Raw genomic sequence first — 22,342 nt, forward strand, 5'->3', positions numbered from 1 at the left:
ACTGTAGACCATTCAAAATATAACCAGACATCTCCTGAAGCAGCAGAAGTAGAACGTGACTGAAATGGATGGCGTGTGACGGGTTGTGTTATTAAGGGGAGGGGGTTAGAATGAGAGAGAGTTAGAGGGAGTGTGAGAGGACGGTGTTGTAGATGACGTAGATCAGTAGACAGTCCCAGACAGCACGCGAGTAAGCCTGTGAGTAAGTAAATGTTCACTTAAAGACAATTATATGCTGACTAGAGATACATGCGAGTTACAAAACAGTCTACCCTGTATAGAACAAAGACAAGTCTTACTTACCATCTCTGTATGAATAGGTCTGCGCCACAATGGCGCGCGATCTAGTTCATAAACTGCTAACTTAATCTTCACATTTATCGCAAAATAATATTGCCACGCGCTTCATGTCAAATAGAAATAAACGATGTTAGCAACTCTTACCAATTTGCATTAACGATTGGTTATTTCACGATCTTTTGACATTGTGTGAAACATCGTTTTCACTGGAGATATTTGGTATTAAAACGGAATTGAAAGGTAGGGTATAGTGGAAAATTTGGAGCAGTTATCTTTACTGAATGGAGTTTGTAGTTAGTACTGTTGAGCAGGTAGCACCACTCTTTCAGTTGGACCACTATCACTGGAAAACCGTACTTGCAGCTTTCTCTGGAATTTCCCACATTAAATCCTTTGGGAGGAAGGATACGTCAAGCCCTAACCTTACAGCACAAATAGTACTGACCCTCAACAGACTGCGGACAAGATACGAACTAACAGAACTATGTACATATTCTAGAACAAAACTAGCTCCTTTAGTAAACTGTAACCTCGAGCAAGTCGTTATGACGCAGTAAATGTGACGTCATCAGACTAAGCAATAAGATATATCCAACGAATTAACAGAACTAACTGACATACTGAAAAGTAACATTAACGACGTCTGGAAGAGATGGAACTGGTACTTAATGGAGACTGATTGTGATGTCCATTATTCAAGGAAGATTTGGACACCTTTGAGAAGGGCGATTTTAAAGAATCAACGCCTCGTTTTTCTAATAAAGAATATATAGTCAAATCATTTCCTTTATTGGAAACATTTTTATTGGTTAATAGTTCAGAAGAATTGGTAGGATGTTGGGGTTGCTGAACAATTCTATTGGAACACAAAAGAATGCTACATCAATTTGTGTTAGACAGTTATAATAATAATAATTATAACTTAGATATTTAGTTACCTTATTCCAGTGGTTCTTATCCAGTGTCCCGCGAATGTGGTGCAAGTGTTCCGCGAAATTTCAATTTTAAATGTAATGAAATTTAGAAACTTAGGAAAGATACGAAAACAAAAAATTTTTCCTTTTATTTTAATTTGAATTTAATATTAAGTTCTTGCTAAATACCGAATTTCAAATTATTTAATGTTAGTGTTCCGCGAGAAAAATATATACAAATAATTGTGTTCCGCGTCTATGAAAAGGTTAAGAACCATTGATATAAACGGTTGAAAATTTTTTAGGTCATGAAATTCTGTAAAATTATGGCCGTTCTATATCTCCCACTGTGAACCATGTTTTGGTATGGAATTTTGTTCTCTTATACACTTTGATTTTCTCAATTATAAACTATAGTTATTTTGTGCACAGATCTATAAATGTAGAAGATATAAAGGGTTGAAAATTTTTAGGGTCATTAAATTCTGTAAAATTATGGCCCTTCTACAGCTCCCACTGTGAACCACGTATTGGTATGGAATTTCGTTCTCTTATACACTTTGTTTTTCTCAAATATAAACTATAGTTATTTTGTGCACAGATCTATAAATGTAGAAGATATGAAGGGTTGAAAATTTTTTGGGTCATGAAATTCTGTAAAATTATGGCCGTTCTACAGCTCCCACTGTGAACCACGTATTCGTATGAAATTTTGTTCTCTTGTACACTTTGTTTTTGTCAATTATAAATTATAGTTATTTTGTGCACAGATCTATAAATGTAGAAGATATAAAGGGTTGAAAATTTTTTGGGTCATGAAATTCTTTAAAATTATGGCCGTTCTATAGCTCCCACTGTGAACGACGTAATCGTATGAAATTTTCTTCTCTTATACACTTTGTTTTTCTCAATTATAAACTATAGTTATTTTGTGCACAGATCTATAAATGTAGAAGATATAAAGGGTTGAAAATTTTTTGGGTCATGAAATTCTGTAAAATTATGGCCGTTCTACAGCTTCCACTGTAAACGACGTAATCGTATGAAATTTTCTTCTCTTATACACTTTGTTTTTCTCAATTATAAACTATAGTTATTTTGTGCACAGATCTATAATGTAGAAGATATAAAGGGTTGAAAATTTTTTGGGTCATGAAATTCTGTAAAATTATGGCCGTTCTACAGCTCCCACTGTGAACGACGTAATCGTATGCAATTTTCTTCTCTTATACACATTGTTTTTCTCAATTATAAACTATAGTTATTTTGTGCACAGATCTATAAATGTAGAAGATATAAAGGGTTGAAAATTTTTTGGGTCATGAAATTCTGTAAAATTATGGCCGTTCTACAGCTCCCACTGTGAACGACGTAATCGTATGAAATTTTCTTCTCTTATACACTTTGTTTTTCTCAATTATAAACTATAGTTATTTTGTGCACAGATCTATAAATGTAGAAGATATAAAGGGTTGAAAATTTTTTGGGTCATGAAATTCTGTAAAATTATGGCCGTTCTACAGCTCCCACTGTGAACGACGTAATCGTATGCAATTTTCTTCTCTTATACACTTTGTTTTTCTCAATTATAAACTATAGTTATTTTGTGCACAGATCTATAAATGTAGAAGATATAAAGGGTTGAAAATTTTTTGGGTCATGAAATTCTGTAAAATTATGGCCGTTCTACAGCTCCCACTGTGAACGACGTAATCGTATGCAATTTTCTTCTCTTATACACTTTGTTTTTCTCAATTATAAACTATAGTTATTTTGTGCACAGATCTATAAATGTAGAAGATATAAAGGGTTGAAAATTTTTTGGGTCATGAAATTCTGTAAAATTATGGCCGTTCTATATCTCCCACTATAAAGCACGTATTGATATGGAATTTTGTTCTCTTATACACTTTGTTTTTCTCAATTATAAACTATAGTTATTTTGTGCACAGATCTATAAATGTAGAAGATATAAAGGGTTGAAAATTTTTTGGGTCATGAAATTCTGCAAAATTATGGCCGTTCTATAGCTCCCACTGAGAACCACGTATTCGTATGAAATTTTGTTCTCTTATACACTTTGTTTTTCTGAAATATGAACTATAGTTATTTTGTGCACAGATCTATTAATGTAGAAGATATAAAGGGTTGAAAATTTTTTGGGTCATGAAATTCTGTAAAATTATGGCCGTTCTACAGCTCTCACTGTGAACGACGTAATCGTATGCAATTTTCTTCTCTTATACACTTTGTTTTTCTCAATTATAAACTATAGTTATTTTGTGCACAGATCTATAAATGTAGAAGATATAAAGGGTTGAAAATTTTTTGGGTCATGAAATTTTGTAAAATTATGGCCCTTCTACATCTCCCACTGTGAACCATGGATTGGTATGGAATTTTGTTCTCTTATACACTTTGTTTTTCTCAATTATAAACTATAGTTATTTTGTGCACAGATCTATAAATGTAGAAGATATGAAGGGTTGAAAATTTTTTGGGTCATGAAATTCTGTAAAATTATGGCCGTTCTATAGCTCCCACTGAGAACCACGTATTCGTATGAAATTTTGTTCTCTTATACACTTTGTTTTTCTGAAATATGAACTATAGTTATTTTGTGCACAGATCTATTAATGTAGAAGATATAAAGGGTTGAAAATTTTTTGGGTCATGAAATTCTGTAAAATTATGGCCGTTCTACAGCTCTCACTGTGAACGACGTAATCGTATGCAATTTTCTTCTCTTATACACTTTGTTTTTCTCAATTATAAACTATAGTTATTTTGTGCACAGATCTATAAATGTAGAAGATATAAAGGGTTGAAAATTTTTTGGGTCATGAAATTCTGTAAAATTATGGCCGTTCTACAGCTCCCACTGTGAACGACGTAATCGTATGCAATTTTCTTCTCTTATACACTTTGTTTTTCTCAATTATAAACTATAGTTATTTTGTGCACAGATCTATAAATGTAGAAGATATAAAGGGTTGAAAATTTTTTGGGTCATGAAATTCTGTAAAATTATGGCCGTTCTACAGCTCCCACTGTGAACGACGTAATCGTATGCAATTTTCTTCTCTTATACACTTTGTTTTTCTCAATTATAAACTATAGTTATTTTGTGCACAGATCTATAAATGTAGAAGATATAAAGGGTTGAAAATTTTTTGGGTCATGAAATTCTGTAAAATTATGGCCGTTCTACAGCTCTCACTGTGAACGACGTAATCGTATGCAATTTTCTTCTCTTATACACTTTGTTTTTCTCAATTATAAACTATAGTTATTTTGTGCACAGATCTATAAATGTAGAAGATATAAAGGGTTGAAAATTTTTTGGGTCATGAAATTTTGTAAAATTATGGCCCTTCTACATCTCCCACTGTGAACCATGGATTGGTATGGAATTTTGTTCTCTTATACACTTTGTTTTTCTCAATTATAAACTATAGTTATTTTGTGCACAGATCTATAAATGTAGAAGATATAAAGGGTTGAAAATTTTTTGGGTCATGAAATTCTGTAAAATTATGGCCGTTCTACAGCTCCCACTGTGAACGACGTAATCGTATGAAATTTTCTTCTCTTATACACTTTGTTTTTCTCAATTATAAACTATAGTTATTTTGTGCACAGATCTATAAATGTAGAAGATACAAAAAGTTGAAAATTTTTTGGGTCATGAAATTCTGTAAAATTATGGCCGTTCTACAGCTCCCACTGTGAACGACGTAATCGTATGAAATTTTCTTCTCTTATACACTTTGTTTTTCTCAATTATAAACTATAGTTATTTTGTGCACAGATCTATAAATGTAGAAGATATAAAGGGTTGAAAATTTTTTGGGTCATGAAATTCTGTAAAAATATGGCCGTTATATCACCCACTGTAAAGCACGTATTGATATGGAATTTTGTTCTCTTATACACTTTGTTTTTCTTAATTATCTCTTACTTCTCTTATACACTTTGTTTTTCTCAATTATAAACTATAGTTATTTTGTGCACAGATCTATAAATGTAGAAGATATAAAGGGTTGAAAATTTTTTGGGTCATGAAATTCTGTAAAAATATGGCCGTTATATCACCCACTGTAAAGCACGTATTGATATGGAATTTTGTTCTCTTATACACTTTGTTTTTCTTAATTATTAAAACTGTCCGGTAGGACAGTTGTATAAGGGTTGATCATCAAAAACTGCACGAAAAAGTGTAACGTTGAAAAACACCCAACTTTGACAATTTTTTTCTATTTTTCTATAAAAGATAAAATTCCCAAATTTTCTTTAAATTATAGGGCAAGTCCTCCTTTATAACTGTAATTTTTTTGTCAAAACCCAGATTTAATATATTACGAGAAAAAAGTTACTGAAAATGAGCAAAAACGGCATTTTCAAAAATTGGTCTTGTTCTTGTTGTTGTTCTTCTTGTTGTTACCTTTTTTGTAAACAACGTAGCGCCTAAACGCGTGAACCGATTTTCATGAATGAGGTGTCATTCGTTTCGGAATGTTATGTAGATGTGCCTTTTGGGGGTCTCGATGCTGTACATCGAATAGGAGAGGAGTTAGCTCCATTTAAGTTAGGCCCCTTCCAAAATTATGAATTACTAACAACTCAGTAAATCTCAGCTCGATTTGGATAAAATTTGGCAGGATGAAAGGGTTAGGGCTCCCCTACATAACATTCTGCGTTCTGCTCTTACACCTATTTAGGGGAAGTTGGTAATCGTTTCAAATTATCGACCCGTGAACCGATTTTCATGAATGTAGTATCGTTTAATTTGAAATTTTATGTAGACATATGTTGTCGGTCTCGACGCTGAACAACGGAAAAGACAAGTATGTATGCCCAAAAACTATTAATACTATTTGCTGTGTAAATCTTTACCCGATTTTGATAAAGTTTGCCAGGAAGAAGTGGTTAGAGCTTCTCAACGTGACTTTAATGTTCCATACTGCTCTTACGCTCCTAAGGGAAGTACATTAATTGTTCAAATTATCGACGCTCCAACTGATAATAATGTATTGTTGTTATTATTGTTATTATATTCGATATTTTAAGTAGATTTGCCTTTTAGTTTTACAATTTAACCTTTCAACAGACAAATCTGTTTGAGGTCCCTCGAGCCCGCAAAAGTTGTAACTGATATAAAGCTTTAATTAATTTCTCACTTTGCAAGGATTTCTTCGAAAACTGCTATTACGATTATTTTTAGGTTATTGAACTAATTTTGCATAGCTTTTATTCGAATATTTTTCCAGGAAAATTGTTAAGGGTATTTCTTAAAAAAAATGGGTATTTTTTTTTGTCGACTAAAAAGGAGGCTAAAATAGTGTAGGATGAACAATTAAAATCACAAAATTAAGTTTAAAATTAAAACAAACCAACAACAATTTTATTATTAATGGTTATCTGAAAATCTTTTTAATTATTATAAACATTAATTTTAAATGGACGTGTTTGAAAAGCCGCACAGCCAACGTATTATAATTTTTGTGTAACGTAACCTTTTGTGTCTTTAAACCGTATAGTACCTCCAACAACTAGCGCACCCCACAGTAACGACATACTTCCACATTTTTTTTTTAAACAATATTTACAACTAATCCCTAACTAAATTATTAATAACATAATATATTCTACGACTTTAATTTTTTACTTGAATGTGAAAGCAATAAAAATGGTTTTTAATAAAAAGAAAGGTACTAGTAGCGTGATTTCCCTCTCTTTTATTGTTTGGACACACTGTATAGAATTGAAGTAAAGATATAACCTGACCTAGTTCAAACGTCTTTTAACAATTGTTGAAATAAGTGCTAGCAATTTTTGTAATTTTATTACTTATTAGAAAACTTTGTTGAAGATATAGTTTACACAGATATTCACACGTCCTTGCTAATTTTGTAAGTATATGTTTTGAAATTATTTAGTTAAATATTAATAATTTTAAAATTAGCCGACTTAAGAGGTTTTTAGTACGATTGATTATTCTTTATTTGCTGATGCCTCGTCAAAAAGAGAGCATAGTTCTGATTGATTTTAAGATTCAAACAACTTCTTGTTTCGATAAGTTATTATGTTGCCTAGATCAAGTAATATTTCTTGGATTGCTTTCGTAGCTAGATCAAAAGAAAGTAATTATCTGCTTGTTGAAGATTTGTGATGCACATCTTCTAATTAACGTTTTATTTATTTATCTTTTTTTGGATTTTTTTTTTTTTTTAATAACTTGCAACATTATGTTTGCCTGCTAGTGGTGAGGAAAGTTTTCCGATAGTTTTAAATTTTTGACACAAATCATATTAGTTGATAATCAACTTGCAATGAAGGTTAGAACGTAAATTTGCATTGAAACCTTTTTTTATTGTTTGTATTTATTGTATATATTATTTATCTCCTCCAAAAGTACCAACTTAATTAAATGTTGTTCATTTTTAGGTACTTTCTAGAAAACATACATTAAATATACAGCTTTTATTGGAAATAGTCTTTAAAAAAATTATTAAAAAATGAATATGAAGAGGGTGCTAGGTAGGCTTGCCTCAATTTTACTTTTTTTACTGCACGAAAATCGCAAGAAGCAGGCATATTATAATTCTGTTAGGTAACCCCAACTGTTACTTAGCAAATGAAATCTCTCAACTGGAAGGTTCCTGGTACACTACTTAACTGAAAGGATTTCCCTCTTTTTCTGTTTTGTTTTCTCGCTTCTTTAGAAAAATTCATGTACTCATGTAGATTAACAATGTTTATTTGAACATTTACCAACACGTAGGCAATGTCGAGAAAGATCTGACACGCGGCATACTTCAAAAGTATTATTTGGTTGCAGTGAACATACTTAACGCTGAATAAACTCTTTTTTTACACAATTTCTAAACATTTGCGTTAAGAAAAGAAGTCGGGGTTCATATTATTTATTTTAAACAGCTAACTTTCCTAACTTTTTAGCTAGTCTTTGAATAGTCGCTTATATCAATGATGGATTACATTCTATGCAGAACTTATTTTACTATTTGGAAATAGCTTCTTTTATTTTCATTACTGACAAGTTCAATAAACTTGGTCTTTTCTCTGTCACTGTACCTCATTCTCGTTTTTATGAATTGCAGATTTTTTATTCACATTGTAATTTTCCTCTAGGGTTTTTAATGATTTTTGTAAGTCACAAATCTGTTTTACCCCATAACGCTTATTAAGTTTGGAATACTAAAAATTGCTATTCCCCCATAACTGTTTGTTGTGTAGACAATTAATGTTCTAAAAGTTACTTTTTTGTTCATACATGAAATTATAATATTCCCAATATTACTTCTATATAGAGGTTTTATAATTTTTATTGTATCTAGCAAAATTTACTTTTCTTTGTGAACCTAAGAATTAATTTTGTTCGTTTTTGTTTTCAGAGTATAAGAAAAAAAATACGTTAAGTATTTATATTTTATACTAATTATTAATCATTTATTATTATACTTATTTACAATAATGCCTTCTAAATACCGAAATAGAAAGCAAATAATTAAAAATTTAGTAACGGGTATTAGACAGACAATTGACAGCACTGCTGAGCTCGAAAACACTATTGTGACGCTCGCCACAACTAAGCAACAACGGTACTACGCTAAAAATCGCGAGGGAATCGTACGAAAACAGAGTCAGTATAATTTAAGACAAAAATTAGAAATAAAAGAAAAACAGAGGCTGTATGATTTAGCTCATAAAGATGATAAAAAAAAGAAACAGAGAGAGTATGATTCATCTCATAAAGAGGAAGTACAGAAGAAACAGAGTGAATATAATTTAGCTCATAAAGAAGAAATAAAGAAAAAACAGAGTGGGTATAATTTAGCTCATAAAGAAGAAATAAAGGAACAACAAAGAATATATAATGTTGCCCATAAAGTTGGTATAGCTAGGAAACAAAAAATAAAAGACAGAACAAACAGCAAGAAAAAAATTAAAACACAAAAAGAATATAATGAAATGAAAAGAATCAAAGTCAACTCTAGACAAAAAGAGTATGATAAAAAGAATCGGGCTGTTATTAATTTGAAAAAAAATATTCGGTACTTTTTGACTCGTCAAAACGTAAATAAACCCTCAGCTTCATTCGCAACTTTATTAAAAAAACGGATGCAGACGCGAAAGAAAATAAATACATTTCAAGCCGAATGCGCGCTAATAAACAAATTGTTTGTAACATTAAAACGGAATCGTAAGTTTAATAAACATCGGAGTGTAAGAAATAAAACCAAACGCACCGAGTTTTATTACCTGATAAAACATTGTAGTCATTTAGTCGGAATCGCTCGCTCTTTCTTCAGGTATCTAAATAAAAAATTAAAAGCCGTTGTTGACGAGGCCGCTAATAAGTTTGAAATAAATAAAATTAAAACTCTAACCCCTAAAAATATCGTAAAAGTTTTCGGCGGTAAACAAAAACACACTATACATTCTGAACCGTATTTCTACGAAACTTCTTACAGCGTAATTCCTCCCGGACATATATTACTCGCTGATAATCAGAACGTTTTCGTGAACGGACACAATTTTAAAAAGTACATTACTAAAGGTGATAATATTGTAGAATGGCCTTGCGGTATCACATGTAAATTTTCAAAACCAAGTATGAGCACTATTTTAAATAAATTAGTAGAATTTGTAAAAAGCAATATGAATGCAATGTCAATCAAAAAGCTTGCGAACACATGTAAATACAGACATCTCAATAAAAAAGGACACACCATTCACTGCGCTTCACACAATAGCATTTTCAAATGCAGTACACTTTTACAGCTTCTATCGGAATTATCGGTACATTACACCGCGTTTAGGAACATTAAAAGACAGATTTACACTATGCGTAATCTTTGTTTCAAAATTAATCGTGTAACATCGTGTATAAATAAAGCGAATAATGTCGAATCTATTTTACAGTCGGTTAATGATTTAAAAAAGTTCCTCGGGAATCTTAAAATCGACACCAACAAATTTAAAAAATATGTACCTTCCACTAGTTGCGACACTAACGAAATATACATTTTGAATAAATATAAGAAAAACTTGTCTTCGTTAAAAAGTAAAGTAACTTCTTTTCCGGAAAAATTCTGCGCTTGTTGCGATATGTTAATTTACGATGAGGAGCTAAAAGATTTCATTAATTTTCAGTATAATAACAAATCATGGCGGGCTATAATTGATTATGTTAATAAAAAGTATGATAATATTCACCGTGACGGTCTTAAAATTTGTACATACTGTGCTCGAAAATTGAATCAAAATTGTATTCCCGGACGCGCCGCGTACAACTGTTTAGAAGTAGATCCCGTGCCAGAAGAAGTTGGTAAGCTGAATATTTTCGAAACGATGCTGACCCAATTAGTTAAATCGTTTCAATGTGTTATTCGTCTCCAGCCGAAGAAAGGGAAAATTGCGGTCAGTGAAAAACTTAAAGGGTTAAAGGGTCGCGTCACTTATTTACCCCTCCCTTTGCAGAAAAACGTGGACCTTCTTCCGAACGAACTGCCCCAAAATCATGAAGTGGTTGTACTGGTTAATGGCGTACCTACACAAAACCGAGTCATATGGCAAGATTTAGTGAGCGCGAATAAAATTTACAAAGCGATTGCCGCTTTAAAAGAAATTAACCCGTTATACGCGAACGTAAATCTAAATGTAAAATTGTTACCGAATATTAACGGAAATATAGATAATAAATGTACTTTTAAGGATGTATCCGGGGCTTCCATAAAGAAAGTAGACAGTACAACTTTTTACAAAACCGGATTTTATACTTTTCACTCCCTTCATCCGATAAATATGAACGCTGTTGAATCGAGCGAAATCGAATCTTATCAAATGCAACAAATGAAGGGAGAGTACGTGTCGGTTTTCGATAAAAATTTAGATTACCTAACATTTCCTCATCTATTTCCTAAAGGCAGGTTCGGAAAATTTGATGTAAATAGAAATATTCCTCTGTCGGACGCTGAGTACCGTAAAACGCGAATATTAAATAAAGACGGGCGGTTTCGGCGGGATCCTTGTTATTTATTTCACTTGTTAAACGATAGTGAATTTAAATACCTAGGCGGGGCGATTGCTCACTTGTTAAACGTTCGCGCTTACAAACCGTACACGGTGAATGATATTTTGACCAAAGTTTCCGTTAACGATGAATTATTAGAACAACAATTAATCAATCTATTTAGTTCGTTGCGAGGTACTAAAGAGTATTGGCAACGTCGACGTCAAGAACTCAATGCCATGACACGCGATTTTGGGGCGCCGACTTTTTTTGTAACATTGTCGTGTGCAGAATATGATCATTCCGAATTATTGCAGTACCTTGTCAAAATTAATAAAGACGTACCTAACGTGGAGAAAATGTCCGCCGGGGAGTTATGTGCATTAGATCCGACTAGCGTATGCAGATATTATCACCGTCTCATCCGAAATATGTTCAAGTTCCTAATAAACGATAAAATAAATCCGGTATTAGGTTTCGTGGAACACTATTTTTGGCGCGTAGAATATCAAGAAAGGGGGGCGCCGCATTACCACATGTTATTGTGGATTCGGGATAGTCCGGAAATTAATAACGATTGCTTTAAAAAGGTTGCCGATTTTATTAACACATATATTTGTGCTCGGTTACCGGATCCTTTAGAGTCACCTGTCTTGCACTCGTTTGTCCGGAAATATCAATTGCATAAGTGTAACTCGTACTGTCAACGTAAATATCGCGTTAATCAAAAAATGTATACTAAATGTCGGTTTGGATTTCCGCGTAAAGTTACCGACGAATTGATAATTAATGACATAATTTCCACAATCGCGTCTAGAGTTAAAGGTTTCGGTCCGAAACGTGTTTATGACTTGCCCAGACAGAGAAGTGAGGTACGCATTAACGACTACAACCCTGTCCTTTTATTAGCTTCCGGCGGGTTTAACGTTGACGTGCAATTTGTTAAAGACGGAGATTTGAGATTAGTTATTTACGTAACTAGTTATATATCGAAAAATGAAAAAACGGAATTAGAAGATTTGTGGGCTGATATATGTAAAGAATCGAATAAAAAAGCGTTGTGGAGTTTAGGATTAAAAAAATTAACGCATCGGCAGATCGGGTTATACGAAACAGTGGATCGGTTACTCGGGCATCATTTGTACGGTAAATCGGAAGATATGAGATATGTCAGCACCACGTTTCGCGAGAATAGAAAACGATGTTTAAAACCGTATAACCAACTACAAAATATGCCGGCTAATTCCACGGAAGTATATTTGAAGTCATGGCTAGACGACTACTATCCGAATCGACCCGACGATCTAGAAAATTTAAACTTATACGACTTCTGTCGTTATTACGATCTTTCCCGCGATCAATTAGAAGCCGTAAACCGAATAAAATTAAAAAATAATGTTATTTTAAGAAAGCGCGGCAAACCTTACGTGATTCAACATCCGATGTACAAAACGTTAAATACAGAACAAGACCGAAATAAATATTATCATTCCCTTTTACTTCTTTTTAAACCGTGGCGAAATGAATCGGATATTTTAAAAGGTTTTCGGACGTACCAAGAAGCGTTTGACCATTATTCCGCGGAATTAAAACAGGCCATGACTTATCACGATAAATTAATTATGATTGAAGAAGGAATCAAAGAACTTCAGAGTAAAATTGCGGAATTCAAAGAAGAGAATTTCATTAATTTAGAAGAGGATAATATTATCCGAGAAGTGCAGGATGCAGACGTGGCGATGTTGGAAGTTTGCGCGGCGATGTATACCAGTATTGACGATCGCGATAATAAATTTAATTTAAACGAAGATCAAAGCCGGATTTTTAATAAAATAACTCAGACACTTATCGACCAAAGTAATAATAAATGCAATAGTCAAATAAAATTATTCGTTTCTGGTGTAGGCGGTACGGGTAAATCGTACCTCTTAAAAGCGTTAAAAGTTTGGATTAACAATACATTTCCGCCTAAGAAAGACACTGTTTCAGTGGCTATAACGGCTCCGACCGGCCTGGCTGCATATAATGTAAATGGCGTCACCATTTACCGGCTTTTGTCGCTCCCGGTTGAGCACCAACAAACCGCCGAATATAATAAATTAAACGTTGAAAGTTGTCGGGCGATTAGGCACGTACTTAAAGATATGAAATTATTGATAATCGATGAAATTAGTTTAGTTTCGAGTCTCGTTTTTGCTTATATTCATCTTCGGTTGACGGAAATTGCCAAAAATAATGAACCTTTCGGTAATTTTAATATCTTACTTTTCGGAGATTTGTTACAATTGCAGCCCGTTAAAGGTAATCAAGTTTTTAAAAAGTTAACCCGCATCGAATGTAAATCCAAACTCGGATCCATCGGTTCAGTTGATCTTTGGTCGATGTTCGAATATGACGAATTAAAAATTAACGTAAGACAAAAAAATGATAAAAGCGGATTTATAAATACCTTGCTCAATATTCGGTCGGGTAATATCTGCGAAGAAGACATCTCACTATTAAACTCACGTGTTCTGCCAAATAACGATTTAAATAATGTAATTCAAAGCTATAAAGAATTAGTCGATTCCGGTAAAAATCCGTTATGTCTTTTCGCGACTAAAGCTCAATGTATAACTTTTAATAAACTTTATTCTGATAAATTCGCGAAAGAAATAGTTACAATTGATAGTATCGATGAAATTGATTATAATTCCAAATTGTCAAATAAAAAAATAAAAGATTTGAACTTGTTAATTTCTAAAATTTCGGAAGACGTCTCTCGCACAGCTAATTTATCTAAAACTATAAATTTATTTGTGGGCGCTAAAATAATGATTAAAAGAAACATTGATATTGCTAACGGAATTGTAAACGGAACAATTGGTGTAGTGGAACGGTTTGTTTATAAAGGAAAATTCGTTGAATCATTAATTGTCGTCGTAAATAATAAACCCTTTACTTTAGAAAGGGTACAAGCGCGATTTCAATTAATAAAAAATATTTACGTGCACAGGAAACAATTTCCGGTGTCTCTTTCGTACGCGGTAACCATCCACAAATCTCAAGGCTTAACCTTGGATTGTTTGTTCACGAGTTTAGGTAAAGAAGTGTTTGCACCGGGCATGCACTATGTAGCTCTCTCGCGGGTCACTAATTTAAACGGTTTGTATTTAATTGATTTCGATTCGTCAAAAATAAAAGCAGATACGGACGCGATAAATGAATACCGTCGTTTAAATAAAATGATCCAATCACCATGTTTGCATACTGCGAATAATAATATTTGCGTTTCCCCCACCATCAAGTTAACAAAAACAAAATGCCTTCCTCAATCATATGATAATCGCGAAATTTGTTCGAAAACGGAAATATTTGGCTTAACCAACTCTGACGGCGTTTCATGTTACGCGAATGTTGTTGCACAGTGTTTGATTAATATAGATCTCGTTAAATTTAACCTAAAAAATAACCTGTCCAATAATATAAAAATAAGATTTCCGGATCCAAAAACTCGCGAGAACTACCAAACAGTGAGCGTAACTTGCGAATTATTAAATATTTTAACAACCGGAATAACTCTTGGTACTAACAAATCAAATACTAAACGACTCCGCGAATTAATTGCTCACGATAGCGACATAAACTTCAACGCTAATATTCAGCAAGACGCGCAAGAATTTCTATCGTTCGTAATAAACGCTTTAGTTACAGAAAATAACATTCCGAGCAAGTTATTTGATTGTACAGTTAAATTCGTTCGAAAATGTTTCAATTGCAATAGTTATTGGGATGACGTTCCCACTAATCCTGAAGTAATGTACTTCCTAGAATTCGGGGTTGTCCAAAATAACGAGCCGGTTAGTTTTCAAACGTTATTGGACTATAAATTATCGGATATCACGTGTTCAGAATGCGGTGAAAATAAAATTTATATTCGAAGTAAATTAAATTCGGTATCGGATTATCTCATTGTAATATTAAAGCGTTATCAAGAAAATCGTGTTTTAAATGAAATCCGTTCTTTCGATGAAAATAATGTTAAAATTGACGGTTTTAATTTCTCACTGGCGTCCGTGATTTATCACTACGGTTCGGGCCTTAATTCCGGTCACTATGTTTGCGCGATAAAAAGTCAAAATAATTCGTGGACTTTGCTAAATGACGAGATTATTAATTATAATTTTAAATTTAATCCGGGATTGAAAGACGCGTACATTTTAATGTTAAAAACAAAAACAATGTGAAAACAAAAACAAACCCGATGTATTTTAAATTTAAAATCTTTAATTTCGGTCGTTAGAGAGCCAGCAGGTAACGGACATTTGGACTGACTGCATGTGATTTTTATTTAATGATATTATTAATCTGTTTGTGCATGTTTCTGTTAAAAAAATCATTGATATAAAATTTGTTTTTCGCAATGAATCTTTTTGTCCCGAAATATTTTTTTTCATCGATGTGAATGAAAATACATTAATGTTATTTTGTTTTATTGTAAGAAATGGTCCATCCTTTTCAAAGAAGAAATATATTTCATTGTAATTTACATTTATATTTGCGATTAAAACAAATTCTATGTCATATTCAACGATATTTATAAGTTAATTTCTTCATTTTATTAATTTGCATATTTTGAACAATTTTAGTCTATATTTATAAATTTTTGAAATTCTACGTACCTATAGATGAATCTTTCACAGCTGATGACTATAAACATTAAATTAAAAAGTTCTTGTTCAACTTCTTTTCCGATTTTTTTAAATCTTACGCTCGTTTTTTGTTTTTTTTTAATAATGCAGAAAAGTTTAAATTGCCCAACCAAAATTAATTTTCTGTTTGATGCAGTTGTCAGAAGGATTACATACCTAATTCAGAGGAAGCTAAATACATATTGTTTAATAAATACTCCTCACTGTGAATGGTTTGTTCTATATAATTATTTTTTTTACATCAATTGTACTTTTTTGTTATGTGTGACTAAAACTAACTGACGGACTAAGTCCGCCGAAGCCGGTCCCAAGCCCAGGTTGTAAAAGGATGAGGGGTCCGTTACATTATGTTGCAGATTAAAGGCAAACTGTACGCAGAGAGATCTTATTCAGAGATGTCTATGAAGTTTAAATATTGTTCGCCATAGGACTATGAAACTATAATTAACACTTTCTAAAAGGTACAAAAATCTCCTTAACAAAAACTTACAGTTTAAAAAGTTAAGTATAAGGGTTGATTAAACGACAAAAGGTACACAAATCAGCAAGTACCTATCATTTCAATCATACTACAGCTCGTATAATTTCAGCCATTTAGAAACATTTTCTAAAAGCTTATTTTATTTAAATTGGTTTCTAATTTTTCGCGATTTTTATAAAAGATTTCTCTTACTATTAAGTTTTCCGAGAACATTCCCCTGTGAACAGTGTCTTAATGTATCCTTACAGAAGATATTAGAAAAAGAATCCATTGTACTTTCGAAACAATTGATATCATTTAAGTATAACTTTACTGCATTAAATTTTCATTAATATTTTTTACATTCTATTACACGTCACAGACCCTTATGCTGGCCAAATTTTATCAATAAAATATTTTCTGCTAATATAAAAATGCAGTTTATATTACGGCTTAATAAATGTTAGTAAACAGGCATTTTAATTTAACTCCGTTCCCAATTATTTTTGTTTTATCTTTACTACGCTCTTTATTTTGAATAATCATCACTCGACCTGGCAAACCCTACTCAAATCACACGCACAATGAAATAGAAAAAGATAAAGCTAGAGTTTTTCTATAACTGTTAAAAATTGAATCACGGAGTTAAAAGGAATTCCACTCTTGAATGGCTAATAGCCAATATATACCTATTTGTAATAATAATCCATTCTAAATTATAAACAAATGAAGTCCCTTTAATTAAATACTTATATAGAATTTTAATAATCAAATAATTAGTAAAAGTAACAGTAATGTCCTGATCTAAAAATATACGTTATCTTAATCCATTTTACAGAGGAATCAAAAAGCTGTAGAAGGAGTGACAGGAGAGTAGAAGGATAATAGGCAGACCTAAAAGGAGGGGAACTGAAGGAGCATCTCAGAAAGCTGGGAATCAGGCAATGGAAAAAAAGTTCTGGACAAAAATGCTTTGAGAACCATTACTGTGGAGATTAACGTCCTATGCAGACTGTTGCACTAAAAAACAAATAAGAAAATTCATATGTATAATCAGATGAGGACAGATTTAAAGGAAGCTGTATACATTAATATATTGTATTACTATAAATATTTGTAATTAATTAACTCTTATTTTTAATTAACATTTGACCATTTGGTACAGTATAGTGCCAATCCGTTTAATCAAAGGATGAACTTAAACCGACGATGTATAATTTCCTAAATTGCACTTAAATATAAACAAGTAAAAGTAATAATAACAATAATTGCGTAAATATATGTTGGTAAGGTGAATTTTCTTAAAAACGTTTTATGATTTTTTGAATTGTTTAATAGAATAGCGTCTCATTAAAAACCTATGCATTAATCGTTTAATAACTCCTATTACAATCAATATGAGCTAGAGGGGTGCTACTCTTCCCTGAGCAAAAATATTTTATTGATAAAATTTGGCCAGCATAAGGGTCTGTGACGTGTAATAGAATGTAAAAAATATTAATGAAAATTTAATGCAGTAAAGTTATACTTAAATGATATCAATTGTTTCGAAAGTACAATGGATTCTTTTTCTAATATCTTCTGTAAGGATACATTAAGACACTGTTCACAGGGGAATGTTCTCGGAAAACTTAATAGTAAGAGAAATCTTTTATAAAAATCGCGAAAAATTAGAAACCAATTTAAATAAAATAAGCTTTTAGAAAATGTTTCTAAATGGCTGAAATTATACGAGCTGTAGTATGATTGAAATGATAGGTACTTGCTGATTTGTGTACCTTTTGTCGTTTAATCAACCCTTATACTTAACTTTTTAAACTGTAAGTTTTTGTTAAGGAGATAAACTATAGTTATTTTGTGCACAGATGTATAAATGTAGAAGATATAAAGGGTTAAAAATTTTTTGGGTCATGAAATTTTGTAAAATTATGGCCGTTCTATATCTCCCACGGTGAACCACGTATTGATATGAAATTTTGTTCTCTTGTACACTTTGTTTTTGTTAATTATAAACTATAGTTATTTTGTGCACAGATCTATAAATGTAGAAAATATAAAGGGTTGAAAATTTTTTGGGTCATGAAATTCTGTAAAATTATGGCCGTTCTATATCTCCCACTGTGCACCAAGTATTGATATGAAATTTTGTTCTCTAGTACACTTTGTTTCTATCAATTATAAACTATAGTTATTTTGTGCACAGATCTATAAATGTAGAAGATATGAAGGGTTGAAAATTTTTTGGGTCATGAAATTCTGTAAAATTATGGCCGTTCTACAGCTCCCACTGTGAACCACGTATTCGTATGAAATTTTTTTCTCTTGTACACTTTGTTTTTCTCAAATATAAACTATAGTTATTTTGTGCACAGATCTATAAATGTAGAAGATATAAAGGGTTGAAAATTTTTTGGGTCATGAAATTTTGTAAAATTATGGCCGTTCTACAGCTCCCACTGAGAACCACGTATTCGTATGAAATTTTGTTCTCTTATACACTTTGTTTTTGTCAATTATAAACTATAGTTATTTTGTGCACAGATCTATAAATGTAGAAGATATAAAGGGTTGAAAATTTTTTGGGTCATGAAATTCTGTAAAATTATGGCCGTTCTATATCTCCCACTGTGAAGCACGTATTGATAAGAAATTTTGTTCTCTTCTACACTTTGTTTTTCTCAATTATAAACTGTAGTTATTTTGTGCTCAGTTCTATAAATGTAGAAGATATAAAGGGTTGAAAATTTTTTGGGTCATGAAATTTTGTAAAATTATGGCCGTTCTATATCTCCCACTGTGCACCAAGTATTGATATGAAATTTTGTTCTCTTCTACACTTTGTTTTTCTCAATTATAAACTGTAGTTATTTTGTGCTCAGATCTATAAATGTAGAAGATATAAAGGGTTGAAAATTTTTTGGGTCATGAAATTTTGTAAAATTATGGCCGTTCTATATCTCCTACGGTGAACCACGTATTGATATGAAATTTTGTTCTCTTGTACACTTTGTTTTTGTCAATTATAAACTATAGTTATTTTGTGCACAGATCTATAAATGTAGAAAATATAAAGGGTTGAAAATTTTTTGGGTCATGAAATTCTGTAAAATTATGGCCGTTCTATAGCTCCCACTGAGAACCACGTATTCGTATGAAATTTTGTTCTCTTATACACTTTGTTTTTCTGAAATATGAACTATAGTTATTTTGTGCACAGATCTATTAATGTAGAAGATATAAAGGGTTGAAAATTTTTTGGGTCATGAAATTCTGTAAAATTATGGCCGTTCTACAGCTCTCACTGTGAACGACGTAATCGTATGCAATTTTCTTCTCTTATACACTTTGTTTTTCTCAATTATAAACTATAGTTATTTTGTGCACAGATCTATAAATGTAGAAGATATAAAGGGTTGAAAATTTTTTGGGTCATGAAATTCTGTAAAATTATGGCCGTTCTACAGCTCCCACTGTGAACGACGTAATCGTATGCAATTTTCTTCTCTTATACACTTTGTTTTTCTCAATTATAAACTATAGTTATTTTGTGCACAGATCTATAAATGTAGAAGATATAAAGGGTTGAAAATTTTTTGGGTCATGAAATTCTGTAAAATTATGGCCGTTCTACAGCTCCCACTGTGAACGACGTAATCGTATGCAATTTTCTTCTCTTATACACTTTGTTTTTCTCAATTATAAACTATAGTTATTTTGTGCACAGATCTATAAATGTAGAAGATATAAAGGGTTGAAAATTTTTTGGGTCATGAAATTCTGTAAAATTATGGCCGTTCTATATCTCCCACTATAAAGCACGTATTGATATGGAATTTTGTTCTCTTATACACTTTGTTTTTCTCAATTATAAACTATAGTTATTTTGTGCACAGATCTATAAATGTAGAAGATATAAAGGGTTGAAAATTTTTTGGGTCATGAAATTCTGTAAAATTATGGCCGTTCTATAGCTCCCACTGAGAACCACGTATTCGTATGAAATTTTGTTCTCTTATACACTTTGTTTTTCTGAAATATGAACTATAGTTATTTTGTGCACAGATCTATTAATGTAGAAGATATAAAGGGTTGAAAATTTTTTGGGTCATGAAATTCTGTAAAATTATGGCCGTTCTACAGCTCTCACTGTGAACGACGTAATCGTATGCAATTTTCTTCTCTTATACACTTTGTTTTTCTCAATTATAAACTATAGTTATTTTGTGCACAGATCTATAAATGTAGAAGATATAAAGGGTTGAAAATTTTTTGGGTCATGAAATTTTGTAAAATTATGGCCCTTCTACATCTCCCACTGTGAACCATGGATTGGTATGGAATTTTGTTCTCTTATACACTTTGTTTTTCTCCATTATAAACTATAGTTATTTTGTGCACAGATCTATAAATGTAGAAGATATAAAGGGTTGAAAATTTTTTGGGTCATGAAATTCTGTAAAATTATGGCCGTTCTACAGCTCCCACTGTGAACGACGTAATCGTATGCAATTTTCTTCTCTTATACACTTTGTTTTTCTCAATTATAAACTATAGTTATTTTGTGCACAGATCTATAAATGTAGAAGATACAAAAAGTTGAAAATTTTTTGGGTCATGAAATTCTGTAAAATTATGGCCGTTCTACAGCTCCCACTGTGAACGACGTAATCGTATGAAATTTTCTTCTCTTATACACTTTGTTTTTCTCAATTATAAACTATAGTTATTTTGTGCACAGATCTATAAATGTAGAAGATATAAAGGGTTGAAAATTTTTTGGGTCATGAAATTCTGTAAAAATATGGCCGTTATATCACCCACTGTAAAGCACGTATTGATATGGAATTTTGTTCTCTTATACACTTTGTTTTTCTTAATTATAAACTATAGTTATTTTGTGCACAGATGTATAAATGTAGAAGATATAAAGGGTTGAAAATTTTTTGGGTCATGAAATTTTGTAAAATTATGGCCGTTCTATATCTCCCACGGTGAACCACGTATTGATATGAAATTTTGTTCTCTTGTACACTTTGTTTTTGTTAATTATAAACTATAGTTATTTTGTGCACAGATCTATAAATGTAGAAAATATAAAGGGTTGAAAATTTTTTGGGTCATGAAATTCTGTAAAATTATGGCCGTTCTATATCTCCCACTGTGCACCAAGTATTGATATGAAATTTTGTTCTCTAGTACACTTTGTTTCTATCAATTATAAACTATAGTTATTTTGTGCACAGATCTATAAATGTAGAAGATATGAAGGGTTGAAAATTTTTTGGGTCATGAAATTCTGTAAAATTATGGCCGTTCTACAGCTCCCACTGTGAACCACGTATTCGTATGAAATTTTTTTCTCTTGTACACTTTGTTTTTCTCAAATATAAACTATAGTTATTTTGTGCACAGATCTATAAATGTAGAAGATATAAAGGGTTGAAAATTTTTTGGGTCATGAAATTTTGTAAAATTATGGCCGTTCTACAGCTCCCACTGAGAACCACGTATTCGTATGAAATTTTGTTCTCTTATACACTTTGTTTTTGTCAATTATAAACTATAGTTATTTTGTGCACAGATCTATAAATGTAGAAGATATAAAGGGTTGAAAATTTTTTGGGTCATGAAATTCTGTAATATTATGGCCGTTCTACAGCTCCTACTGAGAACCACGTATTCGTATGAAATTTTGTTCTCTTATACACTTTGTTTTTCTCAAATATAAACTATAGTTATTTTGTGCACAGATCTATTAATGTAGAAGATATAAAGGGTTGAAAATTTTTTGGGTCATGAAATTCTGTAAAATTATGGCCGTTCTATATCTCCCACTGTGAAGCACGTATTGATAAGAAATTTTGTTCTCTTCTACACTTTGTTTTTCTCAATTATAAACTGTAGTTATTTTGTGCTCAGTTCTATAAATGTAGAAGATATA

General features: G+C 31.8%; 2 protein-coding genes across 5 annotated transcripts in view; one reads left to right on the top strand and one right to left on the bottom strand.

Moving 5' to 3' along the window:
• Drgx (Dorsal root ganglia homeobox) overlaps nucleotides 1-22,342 on the bottom strand; it is a 129,094-nt gene that overhangs the window by 84,836 nt on the left and 21,916 nt on the right. The window lies entirely within an intron of this gene.
• On the top strand, nucleotides 6,470-17,512 carry LOC141458272 (uncharacterized). Of its 3 annotated transcripts, none has more exons than XM_074136028.1 (3): nucleotides 6,470-7,126; nucleotides 8,630-16,402; nucleotides 17,240-17,512. In XM_074136028.1, exon 2 carries the CDS (start codon nucleotides 8,709-8,711, stop codon nucleotides 15,474-15,476), a length of 6,768 nt encoding a protein of 2,255 aa, XP_073992129.1. In that variant the 5' UTR covers nucleotides 6,470-7,126; nucleotides 8,630-8,708; the 3' UTR covers nucleotides 15,477-16,402; nucleotides 17,240-17,512. The 3 variants fall into 3 exon arrangements, with proteins under 3 accessions (XP_073992129.1, XP_073992130.1, XP_073992127.1); XM_074136029.1 differs by lacking the exon at nucleotides 6,470-7,126 and adding an exon at nucleotides 7,144-7,754; XM_074136026.1 differs by lacking the exon at nucleotides 6,470-7,126 and having other exon boundaries at nucleotides 7,762-16,402.

The sequence above is a fragment of the Rhodnius prolixus genome, unplaced genomic scaffold, assembly GCF_049639745.1.
Source record: "Rhodnius prolixus isolate KJV_2025 unplaced genomic scaffold, Rpr scaffold_5, whole genome shotgun sequence".
In the NCBI taxonomy this organism is placed as follows: Eukaryota; Metazoa; Arthropoda; class Insecta; order Hemiptera; family Reduviidae; genus Rhodnius; species Rhodnius prolixus.